This window comes from Aulonocara sp. 'chitande type north' Nkhata Bay, linkage group LG13 (assembly GCF_057382095.1).
Source record: "Aulonocara sp. 'chitande type north' Nkhata Bay isolate Kocher_YH1m ecotype deep benthic linkage group LG13, A_spYH_male_GT1.1, whole genome shotgun sequence".
Taxonomy (NCBI): domain Eukaryota; kingdom Metazoa; phylum Chordata; class Actinopteri; order Cichliformes; family Cichlidae; genus Aulonocara; species Aulonocara sp. 'chitande type north' Nkhata Bay.
In genome coordinates, this window is record NC_141356.1 from 6,500,343 (window position 1) to 6,526,395 (window position 26,053).

Sequence of the window (26,053 nt, forward strand, 5' to 3'; positions counted from 1 at the left end):
GCCATGATTTATTTATCACCTTTTCATGACGCTTACATTAAATGTGTATGTATTAAATGTTATGCAATTTCAATGGATTATTCTATAAATTCATGTAAATGCAAATGTTTTATCGCTTTTTTAAGGCATTTGAAAAAAACTAATAAATACAGTCTTCTGTGCCCTGAGCCGAGATAAGTTATTTCCATCAAAATATCCTCGAAGTTAAAGTTTAAATCGTTTTGGTTGTGCTGCTTGAGGTTGAAATCGAGTGCTTCTCTGTTTCATTCAGCTCCTCACCTGGTCGAGTTTTTTGATTAAGCGTGGGACTTATTTTCCTATCTGTAATGAAGTGGGGCACGGTCAGGCTTTGGGGTAAATAGGACGAGAACATGTGGGGGACTTTAGGGTAATTGGCATATTATTCTCTCCAAACTGGATCTGAATATTAATATGTTGAACTTAGCCCCTCAGCAGAGAAAGTTATTATCATTTGCAAAAGAATATTAATGAATCATCCTTGTGTTTGAGCGCTTTGATGGCACCACTGCTCCTTCTGAAGGTTTGCGTGAAAGCTAATAAACGTACCTTAAGAGCTGCGATGCTGCGACTTCTTACTCAGTTCACTTCAAAAGAGCTGTTGCTTTCTGTTGCCACGGTGAAGAGAGGACAAAAAAAAAAACAAAACACTGGCCCATACACACTTAAAACGCCCGACGGCTTCTTTCAGCAGAAGGCATGTGGTGCAGTTTTAGGGCCTTTGTATGATTCTGTGTGATTTCCTTTGAACAGGAACTGCAGCAGCAGCTTGTAATTGAAACAAGGAATCTAAAGAAAACAAGAAATTTCTACCAGAAGTTGATTCAACAAGAGAGGAAAAACAAAGGTTGGGTGCTCGTTTTAACACGCCGCAGGAGTATGAAAATGGCAAAATGCTGTGTTTCTGATACAGCATGTAAAGACTGTGTGTGTGTATTGTACCTTTATTGTATTCCAAAGGTCCTGAGAGCAAGCCAATGCTCTTTAAACTCAAGTCACAGCTCGAGGAACTCAGGTCCAAAGTAGCCTTCTTGGATAGTGTGAAGAAATACCTCGAGGTACAGAAGCTTACCCAAAAATCTTATGCATCATACTTAACAACCCAGTTCTTGTAAGCTTGATAGAATTTCTTTCATTTCCACAGATTCTCAGTGTGGATCAGTGGGGTTTGGAGCTTTCGTTGCTCCCCGCTTTGGCTGTCTGTGAACTCGAGTCGTTGGACCTCGAGTCCTCAGAGGACATTTCAGTCTTGAGTTTTGGTACCAGCAAAGGGAAGAGCACTCTGCAGGCTGGATCTTCTCTGGGCCTCATGGCATACCTCTACGCCAGGTACATTTGATTGAGGGTCGATTTTCTTTTCTTTTCTTTTTTTCTAGTCAAGTTTTACAGTGCTGTGATCCAGGTCATAGGCTGAGTTATTTAACCTTCCGTCTGCTTTTTATGTGTCCAACAAAGGGATTTTACAGAGTCAAAAGAGTGTATTCACTTACAACGGGAAACTTAAGAATATATTTGATGTTTTATTGATGTGTTTTTTCTAAAATAAGGCCTTTATTACAGCTGGAATTTTTTATTTGCAGGGTATTTTTTCTCAGTAATGCTGACTAATTGTAAGGATGTCAGCATACTACACTTATATACTATATTGGCTGATCGGCAGCATACCTGCTAAACTTGAGGGCTTAAAAATTTGAACTAGGTACGAAACATTTGATCAAAAGGTGCAATTAGTTGAAACTGGAAGTGCAGTTTTTCTCTGATTTGCATTCTGGTTGGCTGTGAAGTCACGCTCCACAGTAATCAGCTGAGCTCACGTCCAGCCCTCAGCTGACGGCTCAGGTGATCCCCTTTTATTACCTCTAGGTGATATTATTGTAATTTATTATATTTTTGTTTGAGCCAATAAAGACTACACAAACTACAGCTTGTCCAAAAACTCAGAAGCCAGACTTTCCTCTATTTTAGCTTCGCTTCATTGGTTATTGGTTAATTGATTTGGGGATTTTTTTCTGTGAAATTTAAGGCCCTTTCTGGGCTCACACCAAGCTGTGTTTCAGCTCTCCTGACACCGTTTGCGCGTAACCTGAGGTCCTCAGCCGAAGCTCTTCTGGTCGTCCTGCAGTCTCAGCTGAGGTCCGAGAGCGATGGGGCTTCTTCTGTCAGGGCATGCGCGCTTTGAAGCGGTTTCCCTCCTTCCTGCATTTTTCGAGTTACCAGTTGTCTGATTGTTGTGACGATCATTTAAATGAGCGGCGTTATTGCACTGGGTGGGACATGTAACCGTATCGTCAGTGGAATTAACCTCAAACAGCATCAGCTGTAAGATCTACAATAGCTTCTTAGCTCGGTCAGATAGCATTTGCAGTGTTTCTTCCACCTTTTTGTCTTTCTGCTGTCTTCTCCTGTGCTTAAGAAACTTTTAAGGCTCTCAAACATCATCCTCCACACATCAAACTGTTTCCCCTTAGATCCCTCCAAGATTTTGGGGGCTTTATTGCCAGTAGTACAACTTACAGACAATTTTGGCATTTTTTTGTCCTCAACAATTGGCTCACAGATTTTAGCTTTTAATTTGCCTTAAAGTCAAAGTGCAGGTTCAGCTAAACACAGAGGGTCTTTATAAATTCCCATTTATCTGGCCGCTCACATGAGACCCACCACCACTGACAATGTTGTGATTTTAGTGACGTCACTGCTCCCTCACGTTGAAAGGAGTCGTTAAAGTAGCTTAGGGCACCTTGGAAGGATCTCTCCCTAAAATGCTTTGTGAAATTTACACATCTGTGTGGGAAAAGATCCAGATGTAGGACATGTAGGGTAACTCACATATAGCAGGAAGTTGCTTCAGAGTTCCTTCAACTTCACCTCTTGTATGTTATATTTGCCGGGTCTGGACGGTTTGCGAATGTTTTTATATTCCTTTCTGTATATTATGTATCTGTTCTACATATCGTGTTTCTTTTTTTTCTATATATCATGTTTCTAATAATGCCTTGTGTTGATTTCTAATTAGTGTCTCTATGATTGTTTTCATCACAGAAATGCAGCTGTGGAGGGCTACATCCAGCAGTTCCTGTATACGTATCGTTTCTTCTGCACTCCTGAGCAGTTACTGCAGTTCATAATGAATAAATTCATCTGTGCTGTAAGGTAAAGTACAACCAGCAGCTCAGGACGACAGAGGAACAGCTCTGAGCAGTGTGCAGTTCCAATTCTTCCAATAAATGACTAATCAAAATGTGGCACACGGTATGAAACACGTTACATGTGGGTTTTATTTCTTTTCCCATTTCAGGGAGGGACCTGATTTGTCAGGAGACAGTGAAAAGGTTTTCCATCGGAGTTTGCACTTGCTTCACTTCTGGATAACAGACTGCAGAACAGTGGACTTTGTGCCTAACTCCAGCCTCGTGGACGTGTTAGAAAAGTTCCTTAATACTGAGGTAGCCAGATATGTACACACTGTGTACAGCGCCATTCCTTTGAATGAAAAATATTCTCAAATATTCTCCATTTAATGCTTCCACAGGTGATTCCTGTAGACAGCCAAGGGGAAGCCTTGCTTATTGGTCTTCACAGCCCGCTGAGTATGAGTGCAGCAAGCCATCTGACAGGGAGCCTAATCAGCTTTGACGAAGTCGATGACTCTGGGTGTTTGCATTCATCTACTGAGGATCTTGGGAAAAAGGTCAATATTTACATTCTTGTTGTTGAGCCAAATTTCATCTTGATCTATTTTCCAATAAGATCAGATCCCTTAACAAGAAGTCTTTATTGCCCTAAACATGGCTTCCCAGATTTCTAAGCCTCTGTGTGAACTTTGCAGTGGAGGATCTCGCGAGTGGTGGAGCCCTCTGCATCCATGTCTAAAGAGAAGGCCTTCTCCATTGCTGTGGCTCTGCCCATGCCTTGTCACCGCTCCCTGATGGATGAGCTCTCCAGCACTTGCTTGCACAATGAAGAACGACTGCCCTTCAGCCAAAATGAGTACAGTGCACAGCACATAGCCCAACAGCTCACGCTCCTGCAGCAGGTAGCACACCATTTATGTGACTGGTACACCACCTAATGTTGTTATCATTTCAAGCCACTAGAGGGAGCCGTGTCTCTAAGAATTCACCAGCTTGTCATGTTGCATCTTGTATTTGTAACTCTTGTAATGCAGGAAATGTTCCAAGGATGCCATCCAGTTCATTTACTCAACTCCAGAATACAAGGAGTCAGGGACAAAGTCTCAACCCCGAACAAGTGAGTACAAAAGCTATAAAGCCTGCATTAGAGAGCCTCTGAAAGCCTCTGAAATAGCTTTCACAGCACCTTGGCAAACGATCAGAGGTCTCTGGCCCTCTATTATGAAAGGATTTTTAGGTGCAGAGCATTTGAATGTTTATGCACAATCACCCACAGCTGCTCAATTGTGCTGAGAAGTGTTGCCTGTGAAGGTCGCAGTGTATGATTAACATCATTTTCATACCCCATCAAACATTCAGTGACCTGTATAGAAAAACTGTTCAGCGTCCCCACTCACAGATTCACTTCATTTCTTTCTCTGCTGTTTCTTCCAGTCTTTATGCAGAGTGTGTGTTCCATATACAAACACCTGTTTGTACTTCTTCTCTGCACAGTACATGAAATACTAAAATTATCATATATCTATTTAACCATATGCATACTGAAGATTTTACTTATAAAGTTTCCATCAACACCTAGGTCTGCTCTACATTCTACTTATTGGAAGGTTGGTAGTTCGCTAACTGGCTACTACAATCTTTGGCAAGAAACTGAACCGCAGCTTGCTCCTGATGAGTTCATCAGAGTGTGAATGTGTGGGAAGCACACAGACGTTGGACGAGGGAGTTGGCAGGTTAAAGACAATTTAGTTGTGATACTGAGCTCAAACTAAACTGCCTAATCTTCACTGGCTCATTTTCCAGAATACACCTTTAGGTAGGGCTGCTCGATTATGGCAAAAATGATAATCACGATTATTTTCACTGAAATTGAGATCTCGAATATTTGACGATATTTATTTAACCCTTACGACCTACTATAGAACCAAGTCCGCCAGAGCTTATATTATTTTTTACATGTTGTAGTGCCATTTGTGGGAGCATCTCAAGTTGCTATACAACTGTTATAGCCCATATTTTAATAATATGTATGCATTAAGTCCATAGTAACTACATTAATTGCAAAAAAGTGCAATAAACTACAAAAAAATTGAAAATCATTTTTGTTTTGTTTTTTTACATATATTTCTACTTGGAGAAATTTAAGAGGTTTATCCCTCAAAACTTTAAATACAAAAAAGTTGCAAAAATAGTTTACACCAACAGGAAATTTATTTTGAGTGTCTTCATAGTTTTATTTTGGAGATACACCAATTTTTATATACTGCAGGAAAAACGAAAAAACAATCCTATGATGCAAATTTGCAAAGAAAACAGCATGTGCATCAAAACAAACTATTTTCAGCAGTGCAATTCGAGTTCTAAGCATCCCAGAAACTATTCAGAAAAGTCAAACATGACCAGTATAGGCTTTTAAGGCCTACAAGTAAAAAACTACAACTTCCGCGAAAATGACGTCACTTCCGGTTTCGGCCAGGAAATTGCGGACATGCGATAGTTCGCGCTGACATCTGTTTCACTGTGGGAAGTGTTAAGAACAGCTGGTCGGATCGGCAAAGCGTGTTTCTGGAATATTATGTTTTTGTTCCTGCAAGCGCTTTTTATGCAGTTTTTGCAAAGCTTTATGTGGAAGGAAACCGTGACCGAGGACAAGCTGATGGCATCAGATGTAAGTACAACTCCTCCGGTTTCATATGCAAAACAAATTATTGCGCTAGCTTACGTGGTTCAGGTACAGGGATTTAAAAATAGTTACGCAAAACGGAGCGTGCTGCTCTGACCGGCTTTAAAGGGTTAACAATGACTTTAAAAAATAATATAAAATAGTGTGCAACACCACTGAAGTTTTTTTTTACCTCTCTTTTCAACCAACGGCAGTCACTCTCCAAATAACTTCTGCTTAGCTTTCCGAGCTTCCCTCTTTTTTGCGCCACGGACCGTTTATGCCCCACAATATTTTCACGGACCGGTGTTGTGCCAAAAAGTGATTGTCTGCCAAAAACTGATTTCCGGTATTTGCCAAAAAGCGATTGCTCATATTTAAAGTGCTATAAGTAACTTGTTGGGTTATAATATGTTAAACATATGTCAAATGCATCCCTTATGGATGACATAAAGACACAAAAATAAAGTTCTATCTTATCTTATCTTAATCGGCTCAGTCATTTTTAATGATCGTTGAAAGTCCAGATCGTAATCGTGATTAAAATTCGATTCATTGAGCAGCCCTACCTTTAGGTCAACATATCCTCCAGTGTCAAAGGTCTTTGGATCCACCTTGGACAATACTTTACTGCACACAGTAGTGTTTCACTTTCAATCTGCTTCCACCCACACTTCTACAGCTTTTCCTTTTGCTTTAGGAAGAAGGGTAAATAAAAGATTAAATGACAGAAAATTTCCTGTTTTTCATATCTGCTATGGAATTTTTTTTACAGTCCATCCATGGCAAGAATTATTTTCTGCGAATTAACAAATTCTTCATTTTTATAAATACAACACACTTTGAGCAATGAGCTCCCGGGACATTTTCTGCAATTACACATTTACGACGGAAAAAACCTGTTTAGTTAAATGTTTTTACACTGACAGAAAGAGGAGTTTCACTGGTGTGGCCCACTTAATATCACAGTGGGCAGTATGTGGCCCACCATGAAAAATGAGTTTGACATCCCTGAACTAGACTCTGTGAAACAGTTTAAATCACAACTCTAAACCCACCTGTAGCAATCATTTCTGTGGGCTCTCACAACGCTTGACCTGAGCGTTCATCACAGTTAAACTTTGACTGAATGGTATGCATGTGGCTAGTTCTGCTTTTATAGTCGAACAGAATTTAAAGAAAGTCAAGATTTTAGATTTTAGTGAGTTTAAATTTGGCAGAAAAACGCTGTTACTGCTTTACAAAAGACACAAACAAAGAGGAGCTATGAATAACTGTGGGCTTCACTGTGTATCAAATGTAAATTGTGCAGTTATGTCTTGTAGTGTGTGGGTGGGACGACTCTTCAGGTGATCTCTAGAAAAACATGAAAGGTCCAGGTGAATGCCAGATAAACAAAGTATAATATTTTCCACAAGTGGAAGTACCCATCACAGCTTCCCTGGAAAAATACAAAATTTGAAAATCTAAAGATGTTCTTTAATACATGGGATTTTTGGTGGGCGCTTACTTAGAGCCATAAAATCCAGTGAAGATTTTCCGACATCTCACGCTCTCCTAACAGAAATGTGTCGCAGCATATTCCACCAGCAGAGGGGAGCAGTGGGCTTGCACGTGAGGGGCCAGCTTCAGAGAGCTACCTTCAGCGGCTGCTCACGTACGCTGATAGTGTCACTAACTGGATCTCTGCTGAAATAGTCATCTGCGACTCTGTCAAGGTGAGAGGACTCATAACTCGGTGGGAGTTTATTCCCCGGTGAGAATAAAAGGGAGTGATCGCTGTCACAGCGCGGGCTTTGATTTCTCACGTGAACTCTGGTGTCAGTCACAGGCTGAAAGTAGCTTCTTTATTTAACTGTTTAATAAGTCTCACAAAAAGCCGAGCAAACCAATGAGAATACATCTTGAGAACACACTAGATGTTCAGCTGTTTTAGGACTTATCCGTGCACTTTGGAGCATTTTTCACACCGTTATGACAAATACTCTGACTATTTAAAGAGCACTTAAACTATCTTTGCACTTCCTCACCTCAGCTTTACCTCATTCTTTCAGTTATTTGTGTTGCTTATGATTTCTATGACAAGGACAACAGCTTTCATTGCTTCCCAAAAAAGCAGCTCCTGGACAAATGTGGATTCACTCCTACTGATTTAAGCTGTCCTCATAAAGGAGCTTCAAGTGCAGCTCTCAGATGAACACTTTCCACACACGTTAAATAATTTTCACATCGATATCTTTTTCAAGAAAGCAGATGAGTAATAGATAAAACATAGTGTCCACAAAGCACTTTGACATGTAACATTTTTCATATATTGCCAGTGTACGTGTGTATTAATGCAGCCTGAGAGAGCTGCGTGATTTTAGCATTTTGCTTTGTCTGCCTTTTTTTGTTTTGTTTATTTTTGTTTCTCTTGCAATCTCTCCTCCCCTGCAGAAACAAGTTGCTCTGCTGACCAAGTATCTGTGGATAGGAAAGCACTGCTACGAATCGAGGAACTTTTCCACGGCCATGCAGGTCCTCGGAGGTCTGGAGAACGTGATTGTCAGGCAATTACCGGTAAGGCTCCGTGGCAATGCTTTCCTCCTCACACAAGTTTGTGCAATAACTTGCTGCCCCTCAAGCTAAATGTTTCCCTCTACTGCGAGAAGGTTTGGATGGTGTTTAATTCGTTTCACAAATAAAAAAATTCAAATTAATCTATTCAAATAAGATGTAGGAAGAACAAACACAGCGAGGAAGAATGTGCCCCCCACCCCCCCACTCTGAAAAGCAGTGATTAAAAAAAACAACAAAAAAAAACAGAGTTGGGGAAAATAGGAGAAATTTCCATATATCCATCTGCAGGGAGGTGCCGTTCACTGAGTGTTGCTATATGGAAGCTGCTGTTTTGGTAATGATTAATAAAACTACTGTTGCCTTTGCCAACAGGCGTGGAAACATCTGTCGTCCAAGGTGTGTGAGATTCTGGAGGAGCTACGAGCTGTGCAGGTGTGTGCGTGTGTGTGTGTTTGAGCATGAGCACACACGGATGGTGTTTGTAACTGAAGGCTAGGATGGCCACATATTGTGAAACTGGGCTGCAGGGCAAACAAATCAATAGAAAAACAGCTTCGAGCTACTTTCCCGGGTGTCGTGTGCTTACAGCTGGTTCTCCTGCTCCAAGTTGCTCAAAAAAACCCAAAAAACCTGACACATTACACAAAATGAAACACTTGCCGACTTCTCTATTTTAGCTGTAATAGTTTGTAGGATAAATTGCGTGGCCTATTGACTATGAAATGTCCAAAGGGTTGACTTTTTTTTTCTTTTTAATCTTCCGAGGCTCTCGCTATCACCTCTGCACTGGACTCCATCAAGTATCTTTGACCTGATTTTCTCTGCCAGTAAGAGCGTATTTATTCACTGTGTGGATGTATTGCTTCCTAATCAGGTTTTTCTGAAGAGTGATGATCTGTGTCTTATGGGAGGTGAACATACAACAAAGAAGCCCACGCTGCCCTCAGCCCACATCCTGGCTATGCACGTGCAGCAGCTAGAGATCGGAGCTTTCACTCTCACCACCGGGGCTTACAAATGGACCAAACTGAGGTACGCTGTGTCTGATGTATGGTATAGTATTTATGGTACTATCTTGCTAGCCTGCTCACCTTTGGATTTTTATCGTAAATAATAAAAACAGTGTCGGATGTGAGGCATGACCACTGAATGCCCCCCTCCCCCCCACACGCACTCTACTTCTATAGGTAGCCTGAGCTTCTTATATAATATTACGCAACAGTTTATTTCTAACTAACAAGGCAGCATATTCAGGCTCTCTTGACAGGTACTTTCTTTAAAGATAGAACATGTTTTGGGGTCAAGAAAGAAGTCAAATGTAAAGTGTCAGATGTGACATATTTGCGATATTAATATCCCCATATGTCAGTGTAATCTCCTAAATTTTGCAATGCAAACGAAGGCAGAAAATTTTAAGTGCAATTTAAAGATAAAAGACACGTTATTAAAGTTTGACCTTATTTAACCTTGAAGAAAACCTCTGAGGTCTGAAGTCATGTGATATGTAGAATCCCAACATACATAATTCCCTACTTGTCTACATGTTGTGTTACAAACAATGGCAGTAAAACAGATAGTTTTAAAAAGCTCTGCATAGCATTTCTATCACTTTGACTTTCTCAGCCTACTGACCTTGAAGGAGAGGTCAGAGGTCAAACACAATATCTTAAGTCTTCATGCAATACTTTCTATATGATGACAATACACACCACAGTGGTAAATGTCATAGTAGTTCTAAGTTATATGACTTTCTGTCCATCTTCGACCAATAGGGTTAGGGTAAATCACTAAGCTGACCTTGAAGATCTTGGTGACCTCACTTTACACCACTACAAGGTTTTATCAGAAGTCATTCAAAACTTGTTGAGCTGTTGTGTTTAGAGACAGAATGAAACACGCGCTCACAGAAGCTGCCAAATAACATGAGCACCTTGGCGAAGGTAAAAATTAAAATAGTGGTGAGGTAACACTTGGCAAACACATTAAGTGAAAGTATGCTTTTGTTACTACTGATGATAAAACGTTCCTTCCGTCTCATTTCATAGATGCTAATATGGAGTAATATAACAGCAAGCATGGCTAATTATGTGTACACACATTAGAAAAACACACATGCCAACACATTCTGAGCAGTCATCATGAGGACTGCTAACTAATGACTGCCAGTAACGAACGGCAAGTTGTGCCGGTCGAATATTTGTTGAAACGTGGAATCAAAGTGATGACAAGCAGCCAAAGTCCTACATGTGCATAATTCTCCTTATCAAGATCCCCACAAAAATATCACTAGGAATCATAAAGTGTTATTATACTGCATGCTGGAATTTGCACTAATGTCAGAGTTAAAGGAGTGATGCTGTTCAAACATGCATACAGCCAGTAAAGTTAGCTTGCTACCTGTCCCTGGAGTAACCTAAAGTATGAATAGTTAGTGCCATTAACTTAAAATGAGCTCAGGCCTCATATTCTGTGAATCCATCTACAACAAAGTCAGCCAGCAGGAAGCATTTTCCTGTGTCCTTCTCTTTCGTTCCAATATGGCTGACCAGATGCTGAGGTCACAACACGTGGCGGCTGGATGGTAATGGCACAGCTGTTGAATTCGAGGTGTCGGTTAGGGTAGCGCTAGCACCAGATGGCGCCTGTGGGATGGCGTTTGATTGGAAGAAAAGGTTTCGGGCCAGATGCTGAGAGGTGACGCAGTGTAGCCAGATGCTGGGGTCACGAGCATGTCTAGCAGAGACAGCTGGTTACTGTGGACCCTGGGCTATCCCTGCTCTCTAAACCAGGTCGCAGGCAAAGCTAAGAATGCTGCTTACAAGAAAAAAACACCACCTAGGTATTCTTATAATGGTGTCACTGTTACTTTGTTGTGTCTCCCCATTTCATGTTGTGCTCATCCTCATCGTTCCGTCACTGGTTGTAGGAGCATAGCAAAGGTTGTGAGTCAGGTCCATGCCTTCCAAGAGGCCGTGTACCCTTACAGCCCAGACCGGGACCTGCAGGGCTACCTTCGCCGCCGCATCGCCCGGTTCACCACCTCGGACATCCACCTCTTGGCCGCCAACAGCGATGCCAACTTCCAGCAGTCGAGCGAGCGCCAGACACGGAGGATCCAGGACACACTGAGGAGGGTTAAGGCCACCTTCCAGTGAGACATGCTTTCACAGCCCGGCGTTAGAGGTCAACACCTGGATATGTACGAGCCAAAAAGTGAGGCGCCATGTCCAGACCACAGTGCGCAGACACTCCCTGGTCCCAGACTGGAAAATATTTTCTGATATCAATTGACTGTTTGTCAAAAACACCTTAACTTTAGTCAGTAATATAGAATCTGAGGTGAACTTAGCTAAAAGCTCTGTGTATGAACAGGTTCTGCTGTTGTTCCCACATGCTTGATTTTCATGTTAGCATTTTTTTCCTATAAACCAACAGGAGTAGTGGGTAATTTTTTCTTCCTCAGCTAATACTGACATTCTTCTTCTGTAATTTAGCTGTTAAAACCTGTATGTAAGCATATCTGGACTAAACATGGCAGCTGTACAATGCTTGTCCAACACCAAGATCGGATTAAAAAAGTGAGTTACTGTGCGAGGGCCTAAAACACAAAAAGCCAAAGGTTCTTTATATAGCAGTGTAGTAATATGATCAATTATAAGATATTTAGAATATGCACCATTAAGCAAAATATCAGCTGATATGTGAGGAGCCTTAAGGGGAACTTCCAAAATGACCTTTTTTGGCACCTTTTGGAAGCATTTGTAAAGATTTTATTTCTGCAAATATTTTTGTTTTATACAGAAACATTAGAAATCCTCTCACTAGTTTCCTCATACCAGTAGTTTGGTTTTCACTTAAATCTCCCGACAACTAACTAACTGACTGTTACAGCTTCACCGATTCTTAACTCTTAATTTAGCGCCGTCGTGAGGTCAGGTTTGTTTCATTAATACTTCAGCTCTGGATGTCACACTTATTAAGTCCCGGGGCACATACGGTATAATTTGATCTTCAATGAGTACAATTTTCACGTCATAACCTTTTATTAAAAAAAAAGCTTTTCCACACTAAGTAAAGCTGTCATCATCCTTTAATTACAATTTACAGATAAGAGCAGATCTATGAAGTCGAAAAAAACTTTTGTAACTTGTGGTTCTTTTATGATTCAAATAATTTTTCTAGATATAAAACTGCTTTTTCATTTTCTGATACATTTTTACTACAGTGGAGTTATGCTAGCACTGCATGAACACACCAGGGATACTAGTGCATTTTAATAAAAGCAGAAAGAAGAAGTCATTAATGAATTCACAGCTATTTCTATACTTTGGACTGCAGTGGAGCCTCTGGCAGCAAGTTCTGGTTGCATGCTTGACATTTCTGCTTTGAGTTTAGAGCAGACTAAGAAAACTTTGTGTTTACATCTAACTCAAATTTAACAACACATTAAACTTTGAGCGTAAAATGTGGCTTGCAAACTTTAACACTAGCAGCAGTGTCATTGTGAGCATGTTGGACTGCTGACGTTAGCATTTACCACAAAGCATCGATGTGTTGTGATTGTTATAAGAACTGGACGCTGGATTCAAAGACAGTTCCTCCTCAGCAGCAATTAACATGCCTGTCAGCCCATAAGACAAAAAGACACTATTTTCAGGTAAATGATGTCGTCGTGTCACTTCTTTGGGATTTTTATTTTAACCAGAACTGCTCTGGCTACAGTGTTAATCAAACTGCTTGGACTTGGTCATAAATTCTCTTCATTATGATTTTTATTGATCTCAGCTCGATGATTAAACCACAAAGACGGTCTCCGCAGTTTCAATCTTTTAATAGGTACAGTAAGAAAATGCTGCTGTAGTTGAGCACTCAGTGATGCCAACGACATCAAAAAGTTTCAGAATCTCTGGAAAGCAGTGAGCACTGAGCGGGAACTTTTTCCTGTTTCGATTGACACGGCATTTAATTTAGACGCTGTTAATATCATTGGAAATGCAGTTCCTCAAAATGTTCTCGGTTCCTTGGAACTTGTGGGAGATCCAAGTTCTGTTCTGAAGGGAATTCATATGGTTTTCTACACAAACGTGACTGAAATGACTGTGAAAACATAATGAAAGAGAGAACTGTGATTCTGCACAAATAGCAGTCACAATGTAAAGTGAATGCGAGATTATTGAGGACTCCATTATTTCAGCTGATATTGTGCGTACACGGTGCATATTCCAAAATGATTAAAGGCCCGCGTTTCATTATATCACCACACAGCAAAACCTGCAGAGCATGAGTAATTGCATCAGAGGAAAGTAGTGGAGGTAAATAGGTTGCAAACTTTGAATCCAGCCATGTCAGTCATTCAAGTGAAATAAAGCACGATTATTTCTTTTTCTTTTTTCCTTTTTAAAGTTCAACACAGAGGTGGTACGAGATTAAGTGGCACAGTTTGGCTCCAGTTGTCCCCGCAGAGGGAAGGCTCGCTTCAGATCCAAAAATGTGTTTCTGATTGATCACCTTATTTTTTTGTATGAAAAATCCTTTCTAGCTATTATGAGATTTCTCTTATCCAGTATTGCAGCGGGCCCATCCACTGCTCCTTCACAGTCAGCAGATCTCAACCTAATTGAGGGGACATTGCAGTCTGATGCATTCTCCAAAACACCAAAAGAGGGGATGGTCTTTGGGGGAATGGTTTTCCATCCCTCCAGTAGCTTTCCAGACACCTGAAAAATCAATGCCAAGGAGCACTGAAGATATTCCTGTGACACATGGTGGGTGAACACCTTTCTAAAACACTTGATGTTGTTTTTCCTCTCGCTGGTCACAAGCCTATAGCTTCTATTTGTTTACCAATTAGGATTTGAAATAAGAATTACATGACTAGATTGATAAATTAAAATATAATAATCCCATTTAAACAGCGCCATGTGTAGTAATTGCATTCATTAAGAATAGCGTGTGGTGAAATGCAGAAAGACACGCTCACAGTCGTGACAAAAACTTGCCATTACCGAGCAAATGATGGAACATAATGAGATGTCGGCATGCAAAATGTTACTCGAGGAATGATGTTCAGCCTGTGTCTGCTGTCTGTTCTCGCACGCGGTGAAACCCAGCGTGGAGATGGAATGTGACGTGCTATGACGATTTGCTTAATATGGCCAAATAAATGAGATTTTATAAACCTTCTCTTGCCAGAGCTCATTATTGTCAGACAACATCCGTGATAGATTGGCCGTATGGCAGGTTAGAGTGCTGTTGTATCAGGCAGAGAGCTGTTGCTTGGGTTTCCCTCTTCCTGCAGTTTACAGGATTAAAATGTCATTTATAGTGTGGGGAGTTATATTATGATGGCTACACTAAGTTTTAAGCTGGAGTAAACCTTCTGACCACAATCTGCTTTTACATTTTTATATTACTCACCAAGCAAGCGTGCCTATCTGCACTGCACATACTGTAAATCATACTGATAACAGCCGTCATTTCAGCCATTTTTTGATCTTAGTAAAAGCTAATATGTGAGATGAATGTGCAGAAATCAGACGACTGTAGAAGTAAAGCTCAGTTTTCCCTCCAACTAGGTGTTTCATATAAATATGAAATGACTGTACACAGCACTGAAATAACTCCTAAAAAACGAAATGTTTCATGTTTTGTGCTCCATTAATTTTGGCAGAAAGTCATTCACTGGCAAATCAGTTTTTAGTATGCTATCCTGCAAACCGGAGGGCACTGAAATTCCATTTTAATCCTTTTTTTAGGCACAAATATTCAGATATTTATGAGCATCCTTTGTGATGAACTGTGTCCTACAGCTGTTGTCTCTGACATCTCGTATGGACGTCTGGGGATATCGGAAACATGTCATCCGTTCAAAGCAAATCTAAAATAAGCTCAGTGGGATTTTAAGCATGCAAGAGACTGTGGTGGAGTGTAAGACTGAGGCATAATTTAGGGGTGCTTTACATTTAACTGAAAAAAAATTCTCACTTTTTACTCTATTTAGGATTTTCCAGTAAAAAAAAATCCCAGTAATAGGATATATGGTTCAGTAACACACTGCAGCCCACCTATTACCCACTGGGTAATTGGGCAATAGAGTGTGTCATGGGTAGTTAAACAGTTATCCCACCAGTGATCCAGGGTCTGATGACTAAAGGCTTCATTTAAACCAGAAGGTCCTAAATGCCTTTATTTCCTGTGTGAGTTTTTTTAAACAAAGATTGATGCTCCAGCTGCTCAAGAATAAACTAAACCAGCTGAGTGACTTTATCCAAGCTAGTGACCCACTAAGAAAAAAAAATGAATACAGTCAGTGCGGCTGTTGCTCTGGGACACACAGAGGCAGAGCTGAGGAAACAGGCTCAGCGTGCAGGCGAGGTCCCGGGCCTTTTTCATTGTTATCTGACGCGATCGGGGCGCATCTTCAAAGCTGAGGAGATAAAGAGACCGCAAAGACTGAATGGACTCCTGCCTTCACAACGACAGATTGCCGATAAAGGAGACAACTAGGACCAGCCTCTTATCTGCTTTGTTATATAACTAAACGATCAGTTTAGCGGCATTGTCACCGAGCTGCTGCCTGTGGAGATATCTCAGCAGAGAGCCAGTCCCACAGGTTTGGCGCTTTCTCTCGGAAAGCTGTCTGTCTGGTTATTTGGCACCTAGCTGACATGACGCAGGACTGTCATTCTTCAACTACTAGATAGTAGACTACACCAGCGAGTAAAAGCGTATCCTACTGGAAAGCGTTTGGATAGTAAACACCCTTTAGAAGTACTTATTTTTATATTTAATATCTATGTGTGGGGATCAGTTGAATTCTTTTCTCTGGGCCTGTTCGCCCTCTCCACAGCTTCCTCGCAGCTTGTTTTGGCATATTTGCATGTGAACGAGGCGACAATCGGCCTTAATTGTGTTGCTACTGTAATGCCTTTGATCTGTAATGTTTGAAGTGCCTGTGCCAAGCGCTGGTTCTTGGGTAACTGGCGCCAGCGCTGGCCGGGGTATCAAACACATGTCAATATGAAACCACTGGAGACCATTGTGTTCTCCATCTGATTGCAGTGGGAGCTTGAGGGTTACAGGCACAAATGTGACGAGAGCGTTAGAAATGGCTCCCCAAATTTAGGTGCTGCCCACACCATCTTGTTTGTTAAATGTTGCTTTCTGCCTGGTTACTATCAGACGTCTCTTAGGGAATTATTGTTTACGCTTCCATCGTGTTAGCAAACTGGATAAGCAGGGAGCTCAGAGGCCCAGCCTGTGATTTCAAATGGAACTGTCATGAGAAATTGAGCAAATACACCTTTCCTCCTTAACAAAGCACCATAACTGTTTATGTTTTGCGCATAAAATTGTCAGAAACAGCTACTAAGTATAACTGAAAATGTACACAATTTGTTTTAACAGTCTTTCCATTTTTATTACTTTATATCGTTTATATTCATGTTTTCATTTTCTTCAGAAACTACTTAACTGAAAGTAATAAAGACCCACTTACACAAATATCAGTATCGAAATATACTTTAGTGCAGAATAATTATAATGTGCGTAATATAATTATCACTAAAGTGTGGGAAGCGGTTTGGGTTAACTGTCATAATTTAAAGAGAATTGGGCAACTTCAGATTCCATGTGCTGTAAAAGTAATAAAAAAGGGTTCCAAAATGTAACAATGTTTAATCACCTAAAGTGAAAGTTGCTAAAGCTCATACACTGTGAATCCTGACTTAATGAATCTAATGGTATTATCTAAAAGGAAAACTGAGCTGTAGCTTAGTCTACTGTCTTCACGCGCAGCAACCTGATTTAGCGCCAAAATGCCTGTTAGAAACAACATGGGTCCTTTAATGTTTGTTTTTTTCAGCTGAAATATTAACAAAATATCATCCATGTAAGCAACTATATTTATACAAGTAGCAAATGCTGAAATATCATTTTGAGTGATGCTCCTAATTTCACTTTGAGTTCAAAGAAATGCAAGGACTCAAAACAGACTAGACGGCGCCAGGTCTTGACACACTCACAGGATATGTAAAGTCATTATCCCACAATCATCGGAATCGATCAGGCATTAACAAGGGTCCCTACATATGCAAATACGATTAGGGGCTGACCCCCAATAAAAGCCGACCGTGGCCAGCACAGGCCCTCTCAAACTTGGCGGATTTACATGTCACAGCTCCACTGTGAACATGGTGAAATACTTTTCTGTGGACTGGCTGGCCCAGAACCATCACAATAACATTCAGGGGCACTGTGCTGACATGGACACGACCCTTACCTGCAAACCTCACATTCCCTGCATGGTGCAGCCAAGCCCACCGCCCACTGGCAAAGGTTACCTGCAGATAAAGTCCAAAGCAGTTAAACGCTTCGAACACTCGGGGCCAGCGGAGAGCTGCGGGGCCGAGGACTCAACACTGTGCTCGCCACTGGATTCATCAAGCTGCACCCCACCGAGTAAGTACCCAACATCTCCAGGCTTTAAACAGCATAGTCGAGCTTTACGCAGAAGATGAGTTTGTAACGGTTTTCCTTCTTTTAGTTTGTGACGTCAGCGAGTACCTCTGCGACCGGGTTTCCCCGGATAGACTCTCCGTGGACGAGGGGAACGAGGGGAGAAAAGACGCGGGACCCCAACGCCGAGTTCGCACAAAGTTTTCGTCCGAGCAGATCAAAAAACTGGAACGGATATTCATCAAACAGAAATATTTGGATTCCGGGGAGAGAGAGAAGACGGCACAAAAGCTGAACCTCACAGAAACTCAGGTGAGACGCGCCAGTAAACTCTTTGACATTTTGGATTTATGAAGACGCAGACATCTCCAATTTGCTCAGTGCTGCGGATGCTGACTGAACTGTTTTTGTTTTTTGTTGTGTCAGGTGAGGACCTGGTTTCAGAACCGAAGGATGAAGCTGAAACGGGAATTCCAAGACTATTTCACTCCCCCAGTCCCGCCGGTCATTTTTCAGCCTCTGTCTCCGGTTCAGTACCACAGCATGGCTGGACATCTACCCCATTACTCTCCTACGGGCCATCCCTTTTACTCATTACCTGTCCCGCAGTTGCTCCACCATCAGCACATGCCTCCTCACTACCCTCATCGAACAATGATACACCACCCACATTTCTACTGAGGAACTGTCACTTTAGAGACTTCTCTTTACACAAATGAGCCGAAGATGCGCAATCAAAGTTGTTTTTTTTATTTGTGTGATTTTAAATATCTGTATACAATGAAAAGTTTTTGTATGTAATTAAAGAAACATCTATTTATTTTTAATAAATTTATCCTTTAAGCTTCAGCAGTTGACTTCTTTGTTTTTTCTATCTCTGTCCAGATTATAAGGATTAAGCTGATGATACATCTTTATTGCAGTATTAGTTCCACATAAATAGCTCATCCTGTCTTTCATCATAAAGGAGGGCGGGTCTGGAAGGACTCAATGACAAAAGGGGGCTAAAGGTCACATCGCATCACTGTATCTCCTCTGATTTGACCATATACACAAATAACAATAGATTAAATCAGGATTCCACAACGTGTCCTGGAAACACTAAATGACGTCACTTTCTTCAATTAAAGACTGAACATGTTTGTCCCCACTACTGCACTTCAAATGCAAGGTAACGGGGAGATCATGGTTAACAATTAGTCCTAATTAGGCCTCTCATTGAAGAGTTTACACTTACCACTGGGGCTCCGACCTGGCTCCAGAGAGTCTGGAGCTTTGTGTGGCCAAGGAATCTAGAGGTTAAAACCTGATTGTGTGATGACATCTGGAGATAGTGAGCTCGATTCGAAACTAGTCTGAGATAATTCAATGAGGGGGTCGAGGGCTCCTCTTTAAACTCGTAAATTTACGACAGTTTTTTTTTTCTCTTTTTGACATTTCAATTCATAACCCATGTTGTGTAAGAACGAAGGAATTCACTGGTTGATATAAACGTGCTATAAATGCTCAAATGTTTTGAATTAAGCTCGGCAAAAATGCAAAACAACAACCTGCAGGTTCCCTGCTGTGTGAGGTTTCAAGCTGGCCCGAGGCAAACATCTCAGTCAGCAAAGATCAAAGAAACTTTCTCACTTTCTGTCGATGTTCTCTGACTACAGTCACACACACACTCACCCGGTCCCACCCTGACAAAGGCATCATCACCAGGTTGCTCAATGCGCATACAACATGCGCTAAAGAGCCACCTACACCCTTGATCACCTGAAAAAATATAACTGTGTGTGTGTGTGTGTGTGTGTGTGTGTGTGTGTGTGTGTGTGTGTGTGTGTGTGTGTGTGTGTGTTTTGATGGTTGATAAGTTGATGGTGGTGGTGGTGGGTAGTTGATGGAAACATTGCGTAACTGTATGTATTTTTCTTCTTGACCGAAGGCGGTTAAACAAGTCACACCTCCCACATTTATAGTTATTCTCATCGCATTTAGTGGCGGATACAGACATGATACTCTTTATGCAGACATCATTCAGTTTGAAATGCCAGGTAAATGAGAGTCAGACTCAGTGGCGCCAGGGCATCCCAGCACGACCTGAGAAAAAGTAGAATCCTGCCTCTATTAACCTCAATTACAACCGCCATCAAGTCCCCATTGTTCCTGTGAGATCGCTTTGCATATGCAAACAAAGAAGTGTGCCCCTCCTATATAGCGGCCAAGAGTCATCCATACAAACACATACTGCTTCAACCGCTGCTTCTATCCACTATGGCTAACTTTTCTGTTGAGTGCCTTGCCAGGAGTTATTATGAGGAGATGACTCCACGGACAAAGGATGCCGCGCTTCATTCGCGAGATCTCAGTGAAATCGTGGAATTTACAAAGGAATCAAGAAGTCGATACTCTGCAACATCGCCAAACAGTAAGTTCACAGATAAACCTTTTGTTTTAAGAGCTGCTGTTGATAGGGCCTTTGTGTGCGTATTGATTTTTGACTAAATGAATTCAACTTCTCATCTTTCTCCCCCCAGACAGATGCGACAACTCTTCTGGGTCCGAGAGTGAAGTGGGAGATGACAGCGAGGGGGAGGCCACCCAGCAGAGGAGACTCAGGACCAAGTTCACATCCGAACAAGTTAGCAAACTGGAGCATACTTTCAGCAAGCAGAAATACCTGGGTGCTACGCAGCGGAGGAAAATCGCCGAGGAGCTGAATCTTTCTGAAACCCAAGTATGTTACATGCATGCTTTCCTCAAGGCCTCCTCGGTGGCACTGCAAAGCTTTCCACAAGCACAAGCTGACAAAGACTTTTATTACTATGTTGCCATCTAGTTACCCGATGTAAATAAATGTAAATCTGTTTCAAAGACTATATAAACATCATAAAAAGTCCCTTTGCTTTGTGTTTGTGCGTAAAGGATAGTACCTTATGGCCTTTTTTGCATCTCACAGGTGAAAACGTGGTTCCAGAACAGGAGGATGAAACTAAAAAGGGAGGTCCAGGACAGAAGGACGGAGTTCCTGACAGTGCAGACCTCTCTTCTGCCTCCGATGCTGTTTCAGCACCCATTCCTCACCGGACAGCTCCCCGCCAGCTGCGGCTTCTACCCGCAACTGCACCCGCTCCCCGCACCTCTGCACCATCACCCCTCCCACCCCGTTCTTCTGCCGCCGCCAAACTACTTCTGAGCTCCCAGAACTTTTATCCCCCAAATTCCTGTCTAGAATCTAGATATTCCTCCCCTCATTGCTCTCTCTAAAAGAGAGATTTTAAAAGTTGTGAATATAATTGCTTTTATTATGTCTGAAGCACTGCACTGGGTATGTTTTGATGTTGTAAGTATCATTCAAATAATGGAAATAAACTTGCTGCAAGTTTTTATGGTTTATGGCAAAAATAAAACAGAATTAAAGTCTTTAAACTGCTTGTGATGGGTTTTTTTCTGTTTTCGACTTCAGGTTCATAGATCGTCATTTTACATGCGCACACTTAAACAAGTAAAACACAAACCACGACCTTAAAAATTCACATAGATTTTGGGCACATTTATGTAACATTTTAGAAGAATGTAAAATCATGAATAAAAGTTTGTAAATGAGAAGAGAGGTTAAAGGTTTGGCTAAACCCTGATAGATATCCGGGGGAGGGGTGAGACAGTGTGTCGTGTAGAAGCTGTTGTTTTCAGTTTGGATGAAAAGCACACAATAACAAAATGGTTGAATGTCACACAATTCAACCATCCTGTGTGTTGCCATTTATTTCAACAGGAACAAAGTGTGCAGTTCAGTGCGCTTCTCCTCATCATACTGCAGTGTTTCTATCAGTGCCCCTCTCTCACTCCCCTTCTCTCCTGGTTTCCCAGCCTTGACAAGCAGCTGGGCAGTTTTCTAACATCCTGTTGATACAGAACATGTAGCGACAATGACAGGCCCGTCTGTCTTCTCCGTCTTGTAAATGCAACGACGTGAAGTTGTTGTCCCCTGCTTTTGCCGCTGGCATTGCTCCACGCTGAGCCTGTCCTCCGCTGGTTGTAGATTTTACTTGTTCAAAGGGATATCAGAGCGGATCTAACCGCGAGATCATTGAGCTTCATTGAGATCTATTGTATGACCATTCAGCTGTTCGCACTTACTTGAAAGACAGAGGGAAGGCGCCACTGAGTCTGCCAAAGGTGTATATTGGCTCACCTTAAAGTCATTAGTTGGCTCCAGCTAAATACAGTTAGGTCCATAAGTATTTGGACAGGGGCAGTTTTTTGCAGTTTGGCCTCTGTACGTCACCACAGCGGATTTGAAATCAGGCAACCAAAATGTGATTGAAGGGCAGACTTTGAGCTTTAAGGCAGAACTGTTCAAGAAAGACGTAGTTTTTTTGTCCACAGGACCCCATTTCTAGAGGTTCAGAACTCATGGGACCAACTAGCATTATTTTAAATATGTGACGATGTGTTTCATACATGGATGAAGATGCTTTGGAGTCTGTAACTGCCTGAAGTCTGTCCATGGAACTCACTGAATGCTGTTTTTTCTTCCTTCATATGCTCGGCAATAGGCCTTTGCTGCAGTTGTTTCTGTGGCTTCAGTTTTGTCTTCAGTAACTAAAAAGCATGATCTGTTAGACTGAGATCAGGTGGCTGACTTAATTGTTGGAGAATATCAAATATTTATTTGCATTAAGAAACTCGTGAGTTGCTTTTGCAGTAATCTTTGGGTTTTTATCCATTTACTGCTGTCTGATTCGTTTAGCAGTATTTGCTTGTATCTGAGCAGAGACTATAGCCATTCAGAATAAACACCAGTGGCAGCCCTATGTCATAACAATGTGTCCACCATGTTGAACAGATGGTGTGCTTCCAATCATGAGCCACGTTTTCTTCTCTATACTTTGCTAATAATGGGAAGTTAATCTCTCCTGATCTGAACTCTTTGAGATGTTTTCTGGTAAACTAATCTATAATCTATCATCTGAACTCTAGAATCTACTCCTCATATTTAAAAGAAACTCCTGGTGATCAGACTCGTGATGTATGTGGATTATTGGTTGGCTCTACATTCAGCAGCACACAGGATTTTCTTAGTTATTTGGCAGGGCCTAAAGCCAGCGCACACAAACAATCACCAAAGAAAATAAATGCTGTCATTCCGCACCAGGAGGCACAATTATGAAAAAAGAGATGATTAGACCTGCAAGCATCAGTAACTAGAATAATGAGAAGGACACATTCATTTAAAGGCTTACTGGACCGCTATTTATGCTGTGCCTCTGTTCAGTCCTCCAGACAGAGGAACGCCTCGGTCTGCAGCATTAGCAGGGATAGTTCCTAGTTGAGACATCGACGTCAATCTTTGTGAGAGGGCAAAGATGTGGTGAATTAAATGACAATGAGTGTTTCCCTGATACCTTTTGAAAAAGGTGAGTAAATAGGTGAAGAGGTGTCAACAGTGGCTGCAGATAGACTGATAGGAGTCCTATTAATGCATTTATCCAAGAACTCCAGCTAATTTTACCCGCTTCCCTAAACCTACACAAGAAACAGCTACTTTTACACTAAAAGAACAACTTTTTACTAATGAAATGTGCTTGACACACGATTTAAAAATGGGAGATCAGTAGTTATCAACCTTTCTGGTTTGTAACCCCTTTGAAAAATACCAAGGGTTCATAATTATTAGTTTTTAAGTAAAGCTTTAAAAAAAGGTCAAAATGTTTCATTTAATTTTCTTTAAGTTTGAGGCCAAGGAGGTGAAGCCTATCATTATTACAGTGCTTCACAGCTTAACACATTCCAAAATAAAAGCAAAAACGTTTGATGCACATACTTAAAAAAAAACCCTCTTATATGCTTAATTATGTCATGACCCAGATTTTGACTCTCATGAATGGCACCAGCCCCTAGAAATCATATTTTTTGCCTTTTAAAGTTCACTACATTTACAGTGAAGTGTCCATGTGATGCTGTGGGTGGCATTTAGACGGCATGGTCTGGCTCTATCAGCCCCAGCACTTTACAGGGCAGCACTACAGCGAATCGATTCAGTGCCACTATGCTATGAGCAAACATTCCTCTCTGATGGACGAGCTTGCTTCCATCCACTGAGTAAGAAGGGCCGTTCAGCAGTTTGATTAGCATGAATTGGTTGTGGCCTTCACATTCTACAAATCTCCACTGCGGCGAGCGCCTATAGGAGATTTTTGATTGACACATTAGACAGTTCTCTCCACTGCCAGCATCAATACATGCAATGACAGAAAATATTTTGGAATAATCAATGCCTTGGAGCACTAAAACTATGCTGTTACCACTTGGTCAAATGACACTTTCAGCCCTTTTTGGCTTGTGAACTCTTACAAAAAAGTAATAAAAAGCACTATAGTTATAGATATAGTAAAGAGCAACCCTCCTCCATCAAAATCTTTCAGGTTATTTTATTAAAATATCCACTTTCTCGTGTCTCTGAGGAAATCCCCGTATGAGTGTCTTCTTTTTCTCCCTGCTCATTTGATCTATCTCAGACTTGGCAGGTATATTGTTAAAGACCGGACTGTTAATTATTTTACGGCCCCTTTGATTTTTATGACCCTTTTAGTGGGCCTGTGAACCACTGCACAACACCACCTAATTGTATTTATAGTCAAAACAAGTTCCACCTCAACCAGAGAAATGCTATTTTGCTTTTTTTTGCTACCTTTTAATGTTTTGAAGAGTGAAAATGTAACTTTAAAAAAGCAAAAATGATGGAAAGATTTATAAAAAGCACAAAAAGGTCCTCTTTTATCGCATGAAATCAGCAATACTGAGATTTTATGAGCTCATGTCATTTGTGCCACAAAAAACATGACTAGTTATTATTATGTAAAATTCTGTACTGTATGATTTAAGTGTCCAATACCACAAAAACGTACAGTGCATGCAAATACTTCAAATCCAATGATTAATGGCCCAACTTTCTTTATTCAGCAAATATTCAGGGCAAACACACATGAACAATAATGTCACAGAAATGCAATAAAACACATATGATTAAGATCAAATTTGCGCTTTAATAAATAAATCAATAATAATCAGAGGGGCATAAAAATACCTGAATCCAGTGTATCACAGTCTGTGCTTTGCAGATTTTCTTTGTAAGCCCAAGACAGGCTGGAATTCCAATGTATGTGTGTGTGTGAGAGTGAGTGTGCGAATGCACACTTTGAGGTCAGCTGTCATGCGGAGAAGATGATGAAATGGCTGTCTGCCTGGTGGAATACCTCTGCAGCCCCATTTTCCCATGCCTTATGCCTCTTTAAAGTTAAATCTCAAAGAAGTATGTGCATAGGAAAAAGGAACAGCGAGTGCAACTAGCCCCACTGCCCCGATTCTGGACACTGGAACCTGGAGGGCAGGGATGACAAAAGGCATAAAGATGCATGACTGGATGCACAACACAAGAAATGACTCTTATATTCTTCTCCTGTCTGACTGGCTAAAATTGCATTACGTCCAGGTATTAAAAATACTGTAATATCAAAATAAAATGCACATACAGCAGTCATACGCTTTATAGTTGCCAAGATGTAGTTTTAATTAAAGGATTAAGTTTATAAAATGCGTGGAAGGCGTGAAGAGGACTTACCCCGTATAGATCTCCATGCATGTCTCCCAGGAAAGCACCTCCTGTTGGCCATTTATCCCTCCACAGGGACCTTGAAGATGTTTAACAAAGACAGAGTAGCTGTTGTGCATGCTCACTCAGCACTTCTCCTCCCTCTTTGGTTTCAAGCCATGGCGACACATCTGGGAAGATGCCTGTAGACACTGAAAAACAAACAAACAAACAAATTCTACAGTACAGTGGCATACAAAGGTTGGTTTCTTCTGCAAAAATACTTTGTCTTGTTTTGCTCCAAATCTTTCAGCTACGAGTGAACTTGTTACAGTTATTATCTCCTATCTGACACAAGCTGGAAGAAGGGAAATATTCAGGACGCCCTGTTCCTGATGGTGGAAAAGTTTCTTATCTGTTCAGGGGTTTTTTTTTCGTTCTCTTTCCCTCTCCCAGAAGAGAGGCCCCCGTGCTTTTTAGAACTCAAGGTCTCTAGACAAGGACTCTCAGGGTGTGCTGAAGTGAGACACTGACGCACACACACACACGTGCACAGGTTGTGTGGTGTGTAGCTGAGGGAGTGTTATGGCATGTCAAGGCCGGTGCACCGGGCTGAAGATGAAACTGCTCTCTTTTCTCTGAACCACT

General features: G+C 41.3%; 3 protein-coding genes and 1 long non-coding RNA gene across 4 annotated transcripts in view; 3 read left to right on the forward strand and 1 right to left on the reverse strand.

Moving 5' to 3' along the window:
- Positions 1 to 14,553, forward strand: part of kndc1 (kinase non-catalytic C-lobe domain containing 1) — a 53,251-nt gene extending 38,698 nt beyond the window's left edge. The window contains exons 19-31 of the mRNA XM_086258393.1: positions 772 to 865; positions 979 to 1,076; positions 1,163 to 1,347; positions 3,058 to 3,168; positions 3,314 to 3,461; positions 3,548 to 3,706; positions 3,845 to 4,051; positions 4,184 to 4,266; positions 7,376 to 7,529; positions 8,248 to 8,370; positions 8,743 to 8,802; positions 9,245 to 9,402; positions 11,297 to 14,553. Of these exons, the coding sequence (XP_086114519.1) occupies positions 772 to 865; positions 979 to 1,076; positions 1,163 to 1,347; positions 3,058 to 3,168; positions 3,314 to 3,461; positions 3,548 to 3,706; positions 3,845 to 4,051; positions 4,184 to 4,266; positions 7,376 to 7,529; positions 8,248 to 8,370; positions 8,743 to 8,802; positions 9,245 to 9,402; positions 11,297 to 11,525 (1,809 nt within the window). The 3' untranslated portion in view covers positions 11,526 to 14,553. The remainder of the gene's footprint in view (positions 1 to 771; positions 866 to 978; positions 1,077 to 1,162; positions 1,348 to 3,057; positions 3,169 to 3,313; positions 3,462 to 3,547; positions 3,707 to 3,844; positions 4,052 to 4,183; positions 4,267 to 7,375; positions 7,530 to 8,247; positions 8,371 to 8,742; positions 8,803 to 9,244; positions 9,403 to 11,296) is intronic.
- Positions 14,554 to 15,801: 1,248 nt separating this feature from the next.
- Positions 15,802 to 18,597, forward strand: vox (ventral homeobox). Its single transcript, XM_086258003.1, has 3 exons — positions 15,802 to 17,829; positions 17,915 to 18,138; positions 18,253 to 18,597. Exons 1-3 carry the CDS (start codon positions 17,562 to 17,564, stop codon positions 18,505 to 18,507), a joined length of 747 nt encoding a protein of 248 aa, XP_086114129.1. The 5' UTR covers positions 15,802 to 17,561; the 3' UTR covers positions 18,508 to 18,597.
- Positions 18,598 to 19,987: 1,390 nt separating this feature from the next.
- Positions 19,988 to 21,007, forward strand: ventx (VENT homeobox). Its single transcript, XM_086258004.1, has 3 exons — positions 19,988 to 20,239; positions 20,349 to 20,548; positions 20,771 to 21,007. The coding sequence occupies exons 1-3, from the start codon at positions 20,086 to 20,088 to the stop codon at positions 21,005 to 21,007; spliced, it is 591 nt and encodes a 196-aa protein (XP_086114130.1). The 5' UTR covers positions 19,988 to 20,085.
- Positions 21,008 to 24,751: 3,744 nt separating this feature from the next.
- On the reverse strand, positions 24,752 to 25,653 carry LOC147315537 (uncharacterized). Its single transcript, XR_015124312.1, has 2 exons — positions 25,436 to 25,653; positions 24,752 to 25,194 (listed from the first exon to the last, which is right to left on the reverse strand). It is a non-coding gene; the product is annotated as an uncharacterized LOC147315537 (long non-coding RNA).
- Positions 25,654 to 26,053: the final 400 nt, after the last annotated feature.

Bases quoted from the DNA above. Each gene is read 5' to 3' on its own strand.
- vox (XM_086258003.1), top strand. From the start codon at position 17,562: ATGGTGAAATACTTTTCTGTGGACTGGCTGGCCCAGAACCATCACAAT. The intron at 17,830-17,914 runs GTAAGTACCCAA...TCCTTCTTTTAG, and splicing joins ATCAAGCTGCACCCCACCGA to TTTGTGACGTCAGCGAGTAC. The intron at 18,139-18,252 runs GTGAGACGCGCC...TTGTTGTGTCAG, and splicing joins TGAACCTCACAGAAACTCAG to GTGAGGACCTGGTTTCAGAA.
- ventx (XM_086258004.1), top strand. From the start codon at position 20,086: ATGGCTAACTTTTCTGTTGAGTGCCTTGCCAGGAGTTATTATGAGGAG. The intron at 20,240-20,348 runs GTAAGTTCACAG...TTCTCCCCCCAG, and splicing joins CTCTGCAACATCGCCAAACA to ACAGATGCGACAACTCTTCT. The intron at 20,549-20,770 runs GTATGTTACATG...TGCATCTCACAG, and splicing joins TGAATCTTTCTGAAACCCAA to GTGAAAACGTGGTTCCAGAA.